Source organism: Dipteris shenzhenensis, chromosome 1 (assembly GCF_047967505.1).
Source record: "Dipteris shenzhenensis isolate YYH24624 ecotype China chromosome 1, Dip_SZ_1.0, whole genome shotgun sequence".
In the NCBI taxonomy this organism is placed as follows: domain Eukaryota; kingdom Viridiplantae; phylum Streptophyta; class Polypodiopsida; order Gleicheniales; family Dipteridaceae; genus Dipteris; species Dipteris shenzhenensis.
This window is the reverse complement of record NC_141596.1, coordinates 31710034-31718741: the sequence shown is the minus strand read 5'-3', so window position 1 is coordinate 31718741 and position 8708 is coordinate 31710034. Positions and strand designations below refer to the sequence as shown.

General features: G+C 45.4%; 1 protein-coding gene across 5 annotated transcripts in view; it reads left to right on the top strand.

Moving 5' to 3' along the window:
- Positions 1 to 273: 273 nt before the first annotated feature.
- Positions 274 to 8708, top strand: part of LOC147905703 (F-box protein SKP2B-like) — a 31081-nt gene continuing 22646 nt past the window's right edge. For 3 of the 5 annotated variants that reach the window (XM_087374187.1, XM_087374178.1, XM_087374213.1), the window contains exon 1: positions 274 to 437. In XM_087374187.1, the coding sequence (XP_087230313.1) occupies positions 422 to 437 (16 nt within the window). In that variant the 5' untranslated portion in view covers positions 274 to 421. The other 2 variants (XM_087374195.1, XM_087374204.1) reach the window with 2 other exon arrangements.

The following is an 8708-nucleotide window of genomic DNA, read 5'->3' as shown; positions in this document are numbered from 1 at the left end:
AAAGCGTTTCATGGTTAAGTTATATTGTGGGCTAAAAAACGTTGAAAAAGCGTCATGCGTTTCTGTATTATGACAGGCGGAAAACCTGGTCTCGTGAACACCGACTCGCGAGGCAAGACAAGGGCATGAGGGGGCCAAGCTTTTGGACATGATGATGATGGTGATGATGATGGTGGTGATGATGATGATGATGATGATGATGATGATGTGAATGAAATGAATGAATGAAGAAGAGTCTGAGGAGAGTCGGCATTTCAGAAGAAAGAAACACGTCTCTCGTCTCTTGCTTTCTCGTCTTCTTCGCCGTTTTTTGTTGGATTTCTGCATTTGGGTCCAATTTATCCATCGCCTGCTGCCGCCCTCCCCTTCCTTTGCATCACCACCTCCCCTTTCCTCTTCTCTCATCACTCATCGCATCCCCATGAATTCTGTTGAAGGTAAATCTCCCCCACATCCTTTTCCCCTCTCAAGTTTGCGACTTTCGATGGCAATCGCGCACCCCCATCACCCAATTCTTGATTGCGCTTTCGCGCTGCAAGTATGGCTCTCATTCTGAGCGTGATTGTCCTTCTTAACGCCGTAAATATTGCTCGATACTCTCTCTCCCTTTGATGTCAAGCGCCCGTCTTTCGTCTGCCAGCCGTCCCATTTTCTCGCCCAAAATTCAGGATATCATTGAAAAGTACTGTGTGGTGGAAGATAACGCTTATTAGCTGTGTCGTTTCCAGTACGACCGTCTACATAGAGAGTGGGGATTTCCCGATGTATTTGCTTAAATGGTCTGCATTCTTCATTATCGAAAGTCTTATGGTCCATGTTTCAATTCTCTCTGTGGGTCGAATCATGCGATGCTGATTTGAAGAGCAATCAGACCATATGCCAAGTCTGACCTTGCGGTCAGCTGTGATGAGCGAAGAGATCGAAATTGTAAGCAATAGAAAAGCGATTTGATCTTGAAGAAAAGCGACCACGGGTGGAATCAGCTTTTGCTTTACGGAAGCAAAGCATGTTTAATTGGATGCCGTATATGTTGTGTCATGCTCTATGTTTCCGCACATAAGGCTGATGAGCAAAAAGGCCTTTCTTTCCTAGTCAACTTCCCCCTAATGACCCCCGGCCAGCGTTGGGCGATTTGTTGTTTCTCTCAAAAATTGGCTTTTTGAGAAGAGTATGACATTGATTCAGAGTGAGTCAAACTTACTGGAATCTATAGTCTTAAAGGTCAAGCAGCCAATTTACTGACAAGATCATGGGTCAATGCATAAAACTCCACGATGGTAGTAGAGGGCTGCCATAGGCTTAACGTCTTTTGCGCCGTTTCTTAAATATTAACACTGAAGTCGGAGCTTATTTTATATTCTTCCTCTCCGCTTGTAACTAGATATCTCTGCAGGTTGATACGAGTCCATATTATAGATTTGTACGTTAAGCTTAAGTGGCAACACGTTCACTCAAGATTACTCTTTTCATGGCCCTACGGTGTTGAATCAGGTAGAGAAGCTTGATAGGTAATCCAGCTTTTACGTGAGGAAGGAAAATGAGACACATGACGCCAAATAAGGGAACCCGTCCTTCCCCAAAGATATTGGTCAAATTTTAATGTACAAGTGCTTCTCTCGATCACTCTCAACGGATTTTGGCCAAAATTTCTGCTGGCAGAGGGATGGGAACATTCATTCAAGCGACCTCGAGGGGTCTTAACATTATCTGAATGCTTTCAGAGGGGTTTCTGGCTAATTTTCTAACCTGTACTCTTCAATTTTTGCTTCACATGATCTCTGAGCATTACCTTATCAACAAGAAGACTGTAGGAGGTTGCTGGTGAAATGGAGACACAGACAGGCAACCTGCGTATGTGCAATTCTCAACCTGAAAGTCTGACAGGGGATTTTAGTGAAAAAGGGGAGCAAGAGGTAACTATTGAAAGAACAACGATTTAGGCCATTGCGTGACTCCCGGAAATAATCATAGAGAGTTTGCACTTGCTGAGAAGAGAGGGTAGCTGGAGAAATTTCTCCACAAACAGGAGCTTGTGCATCTTACAAGACCTTAAGCAAGGCAGCAATACAGTTTCCAGCTGTGACCAGTCTGCAACTGCTGAATAGGGTTAGCAGTTGAATTTTGAAGAAGGATGACTATGAAGTAGCTTCGTCATGGTAATAATGCAGGAACAGGTGTAAAGCATGGATAGAGGAGCTTGAATTAGTCGGCACAACATGGTCAATGGGGTCTAGTGCTTGCAGGCGAGAAGGTAGCCCCACATCACCTGGGTTCGTCCGGATCCAAGGATAGGATGTAGGGCAGCCATCAGCTGAGCTTCTGCCAGTTTGGCTCTGAGGTATGCAAGCCAACTACAGATACTTTTTTGGACAACTGCTTAAAAGTGCCTTAATACAAGGCAGTCTCCCTGGATTCTTCAGTATCTGTTGGAGGCGGCGGCTGCTGTGTATAGCAAGGACAGAGACAACTGTATGCTTGCGGTGACTGTTCTGTGATTGGCAGCTGTGTGACCTGTTCTGCGCCATTGATTTCCAACCTGGCCCTTGTGTGGTCACGCTTACTGGTCCACTTGGCCCTTTGTGGGTGGTCACCTTGATTGACTGGCCTGGCCTTATGTGGGTGGTTAGATTTCTGCCCTCTTTGGGTAATTAACATTTAATGGCTGACCTGGCCCTGTATGGGTGGTCAGACCTCGTACTTGGTGCTTGGCCCATGGGGGTTTGTTGGAACATGTGCCAATCCCTCGTGTGGCCATGAAATTGAGAGGGGTAATGGCCGTCCCCTTGCATGCTTGCGACACATGGATATAAAGGGACAAAGAGTCCCATATGCAATTTGGTAACTTGATGGGCCTTGGATATATTGAAATGGTAACAACCCCTCATTATGCATGCATGGCTATGGGGTAGGGATTGAGACCCCTGCACCCTGCACTTCACAATCGTGACACATGGCCACCTCTTTTGGGTGCACCAATATTTGTTTCACAGTTTTATTTTCATTGAAGGGGTACTACACACCTCTAGTTTCCCTACATGGGAGGTAAGAGCATGATGTATCTTAGATTTTGGTTTCATAGGTCTTTAGTTTTTAGATGCAAATAAATCTCTCTCTTCATCACCCTCTCTGCCTGAGCTTTCTCAGATTGATGGATAGAACACACATGTCCCGCCACTCGGATTGATTGATAGTTAAACAGGGGGGTGATGGCCAGGGATCTTCCTCTCTATCCTTGCCTTGGGTTTCTTTCTCTCATATTTATTTACTCTCGTATCAAACATCAGCCTTGGGCTCGGGTGTGCCTGTTTAGTGGCCCTACGCTTTAGTTTTCATTGTATTTGGTTTTTTCTAGTCTCATATACCCTTCGGTCTTTCACAAACGTTAAATCTTTCTCCGTTACCCATAACCCCCTTGATTCTCTATCCAAATCGACAAATGATGCCATAACAGACAAGGGTGTGGAAAGAGGGCTGAAAAAGCTAGCGAACGGAACGGCCCCAAACAGACGAGGTTTAGTGAAATGCTAAAAAGGGTGTGGTGAAAAGACAAAGGGGCTGATTTCCGAGATCATGAATAAGGCTTCAGAGGAGGGTTTCCCTCCAAAATGGCAAGTTAGCAGGAGTGTGTCTATCCACAAAGGAGGGGACAGCAAGGTGGCTAAAAACTACAGGACCATCACGGTGAGCAGCCTAATGGCCAAATTATATGGAATCATCCTTGAGCGAAAAATCAGCAGATGGGCAGAGGCACAAGGAGTTCAGTGTAGTGTGACGGTTCCAACAAGTACAAGCTTCCAGCCGAAGCAAGAATGACAGAAAACCAAAGAACTCTGTACAAGAGTGGGGGCTTCTGGGACCTTCCAAGCCTTTGGTCACACGCAAGGTGAACGCCTCTTGAGAGATGGCACAGACCCCGTAAAACAGGGACAATAAACCACTCTTGAAACTTGCAACAATTAGTTGATAGTACACAAACATGGCACCCATTAATTGTTAGACTTTCGCATGCAAATGAAATACTTACTAATCCTAGACTATGCGGGTGCCCCTGCCAAGCCAATGAAAAATCAAATATCTTGGTGACCGTAGCAACCTGTTGACCACAGTCAATCCTTCTTGACTGGGGTCAAGCCATTTTGACCAAGGCCTAGTCACTTTGACCGAAGTCAACTCTCTGACCGAAGCCGGTTATTTGATTCGTTGGTTGATCATGGTGAACCCTTCTTGACCGTGGCCAAGGTTGTTTGACTGGGGTCAATGCCATGCTCTTGGCTGGAAGTTAAAAAAGAAAGTAATATTTTCTTTGTCACTTGCTTGGATATTACACATTTGGTGACATCCCCTCGGCTTCTAATCTGCAAAATAAGACCAGCTCACATGATCTAGAGGTGGAGAGGGGCAGATGGGCATGGCCCAAGATCCCAAGAGTGGAAAGGATATGCAAAATCTGCCCTACTGTGGAGGTAGAAGATGATCAATATGTGCACCCGAAATGCCGAGCATATGCACACATCAGAGAAAAGCATAGTGGCAGCAGGGGCAACCTGAAAAATCTACTGGAACAGCCAACCTACAAGTTTGGAAGCTACCTAAAAGAAATCTTGGAGCACCACAACAAAGTCCTTGGGCTAGCACACAAATTAGCTCAGCAAATACTCATGACATAGAAAGCTTTGTAGAGATTTGTTTTACTGGATGTAGTAAACCACTATTTATCGTAATAGTGGTCCACTAGTCTCATAGATCGTGAAGGGCCTTGAGGACTTTAATCATCTCTCTCTCTCTCTCTCTCTCTCTCTCTCTCTCTCCTGCATCTGTTCTACCTCTATTCTGCTTCCGCTCCTCCTCTGCTAGCCCAACCCAGCCAATCCGTCATTATTAGGTTAGTCAGGTCAAGTCTGTTTGTCATTATTTTGTTTGCTGCTTTTTGTTATCCATTTAGTCACCAAGTCAGTCATCAGTCATTACGGTCCTTAGTTTCATCAGTTCACGAATAAGTTTTTAGTTTAGTTAGTTAGTTTATCAACGTCAGGTCTGCCATACTAGAGCATGGGAAGGAGCATTACAAATAGTTATATTTTTATAATAATTTTGGAGTTGCTTCATGCACTCCTATGGAGATACTTCATGCATTTACATTTTGGGGATTTGATGTAATAAGCTATTTATTGGTCTCATATATCTTTTGGTCTTCCATGAGTTTCTCTCTCTCTCTCTCTCTCTCTCTCTCTCTCTCTCCCTCTCTCTCTCCCCAGAAGGCCTCACGGGCATATGAGACAAGGTTCAATAAAAAAAGTAACTTGTATAAGCCACTATGGGCTGAGGCAAAGGGCTTGCTAGGGCCTTTACTCAGTGCTATACGAAGAAATTCAAGAAGTAGTACTCAAGACCCAAATTTCAAAAATTCTGAGATGGTAGGTGATGTGACCGACTATCATCTGTGATCTTGGTGGCATGGCAGCCCCCTCTGGTGGGATGTGAAGATACCTCATATCTATCTCTGCTGGGTCATCTCTCTCTGTGGTGGGACAGTGGCTTCCATGATCTCTGTATCAGGTGGGCCATATCGAGTGACACCTCAACTTTGACAGTCCTATGCTTAGAGCTGAGATAGGTTGGACATCCATCGTGTGTACTTTGGTCAGCCTCTGCATGGTGTGTGGTCTTCATGTCTCTGGTAGATGTGACCGACTATCATCTATGATCTTGGTGCCATGGCAGCCCCCTCCGGTGGGATGTGAAGATATCTCATATCTGATTCTGCCGGGTCATCTCTTGCTGTGATAGGGCGGTGGCCCCCATGATCTCTGCATCAGGTGGGCCATATCAAGGGTGACACCTCGACCCTGACAGTCCCCTTTGCTTAGAGCTGAGATAGGTTGGACCTCCATCCTGTGTGTTTTGGTCAACCTCTGCACCGTGCGTGGTCTTCATGTCTCGGGCACCACACTCCTACGTTGTCTCTTCCCGCTGATCCACTCCACTCTCATATCAGCTAGCTCCATCTCTTCGACTCCACTATGCCTTGGGACTACTTGAATGTGTATAAATCTGTGACATGCCGCTATGTTCGGTCAATTTCTGTCTCTTGTGGCACTATCATCTCCTGCTGTCTGATTTGTCTCAGTAGGGTTTCTTTGTGTCACCGCATCCCAATCAAATAGAAACCAATGCAGACCTGATCATGAAAGTGGATCAGTCAAGAGAGTGACCCAAAACCGTGCCCCTCCTGAAAAAGGCAATGGTATCGTCCACGGATCTCAGAATAGACTGATCAAGTACATAGGAAATGCTCCTCTGCCCCTCCAGAGTGCATAGCCTGCATATCCCCTCCTCTCTAGGTGTACCTACGGCTCTCCTTGACTCAAGCCTCAGCTGGTGGGGTGACACTCGCATCTTTGCAATGCAATCCTCAATGCATGTGAGACTCGGCTGTCCTCTAGGTACTACTGTCTGATAATCACTCCATCCTCTGATACTTTCAAGAACTGATCGTGATAGAACTAGATCTTGGTTGGGAACTCCTATTCTGGCCCCCCCAAGTTCATGACATATAGAGCTGGAGTAGATCCAACCGTATAATACAGTTGATCTCATCTTGAGGGACGAGAGGAGACGAGGCATCCTAACTATACTGAAAAGGGGGGGCATTGATCCATCTAAACAACCCGACTGGCAAACCATCTGAAATATACATGCATACTAGGCTGTGCTAACCACTCTATCTGCTGTTTTCTAGATGGCTCTAGTGCCAATCTTGGTAATCTCTAGCTAGGTAGGGCCCAAACCCTGTGAAATATAGCATCAATCTGGAGTGGCGTCATGATTAACTCTGCTTGTACTATCTGATGAGGGACTGAGGGCTTCCTCAAAATCATCCGAGAGCCCATAATCACCTGTAGCCTCTCAGATCTCCAATCAATGCCATTGCACAACCCCACGCCCAGAGATCACTCCTCTAGAAGGGTGCTGCATACATGGTTGTCGGCCTCACTAGTGTATCAACCTGCCACCCCTTTGTCAGCGGGTCCTGGAAGTAGGCCCAGAAGCAAGGTGGTTCTTGTCGAGTCAAAGCCCCCTGACCTCATGTAAGTTGTGCCATGGCTGCATGGATCATCGTGGACACTGGTCTTGTGAAGACTATCGCTAGTTAAAGTGCAGGACTGCACTATCTCCACTGGCTGCTCTTGTAAGTGAAACTGTGTCTATGAAGTACTGTCCATGAGAGAGAGAGAGAGAGAAAGAGAGAGAGAGAGAGAGATGTACATACATGCATACATATATGTGTATATCTCTCTTTTTCTCTCCCTCTCTCTCTCTATATGTGTGTGTGTGTGTGTATGTGCGCGCGCACACACACACACATGTATGAGCTGTCTACATATATATGTGTGTGTATACACATACAGGTACACACATATGTATATTTAAAGACATAGACATACATACATATGTACGTACGCACATATATGTGTGTGTTTGTGTGTGTGTGGGCCCGTGATTTCCTTTTCAGATTGATGGCAGGGCTTCGAGCTTGTTTTCCCTCCACTTCAATGGGCAAGCAGTTTTGGTTGCTTGGAAGGCATTTGGTTGCTTGGAAGACATGCTACCATCCCAAAGTATGATCAGTTCTTCTCCTGGTGTCACTGGTTGTCTGTGTGCTCGTCAAATAGATTACTGTGTTCACTTGTCTTACACCGAAATTGGCCGACATTGTAAGTGCATGTCCTCTCTTTAGGGACTGCTGCTTGTAAGATCAACATACATGGATTTCACGTTAAAAAAAAAAGTGTTACACACACACACACACACACACACATCTATATGTATGTGTATATATATATATACATAATCTTAAACATACATATATAGAACATATGTATGTGCATACATTCATACATACATGCGTACATATGTATGTATGTGTATTATTGTATGTATGTACACGGGTGTGTGTGTGTGTGCGTTGGAGCAGATCGCACACCAAGATGAGAGAGTCGGCAGCTTCACATGTGAGACAAGTTGATTGATGGATAGCAAAGTGTGATGCCACCATTCCAGAGGCTCGGAGGGAGAGTTTGGGCCACACTGGCGATGAGTTCCAGCAAGGACCGTTTTTATGGATAGGGTTTTCCTTGAGGGTACGAGGCAATCATTTGTTTGGGATGGTAGATGGTGGAGTACCTCAGCTAGAGCCCCCCTTTAGTAGCAACTTGTAAAGCCTATTCTTATTTGGAGGAGATACCTTGGTAGAGGGTCATCTTGATTGGTTGCTAGGGGAAGCGTTGGGTTATTTACCTGGATGCGAGTGGTCTTAGGCATTAGTCACAATTGAGACTTTGGTTATGGGAGGGTCATCTATTCGGGAGGTGCAACAAGATCCTGAGGAATTGTTTTTGGCTACGCAGGCCATGTAGCCAGATCCAGTACCCTTTTTGTCATATCTTATCCGCATTGTAGACGTCTGCAATACGGAATTAAAATTAGAGGCGGATCTCGAGACAAATATTATCTTTCCGCCAATGTAAGCGCGTCAATACGAGGGCAGACCTGAGTGGTAGTATCACTGTAGCAGCTAAGGTCATTTCTTAGTCTTTGCCCCAACCTTTCTAGTTCATCACGATACTTCGCCGCGTCTTGCCAACGTTTAGTTAGCCTTACTCACCTTGGCAACAGTTGTGTGCGAGGCATTGGCTATAGCAGCAAAA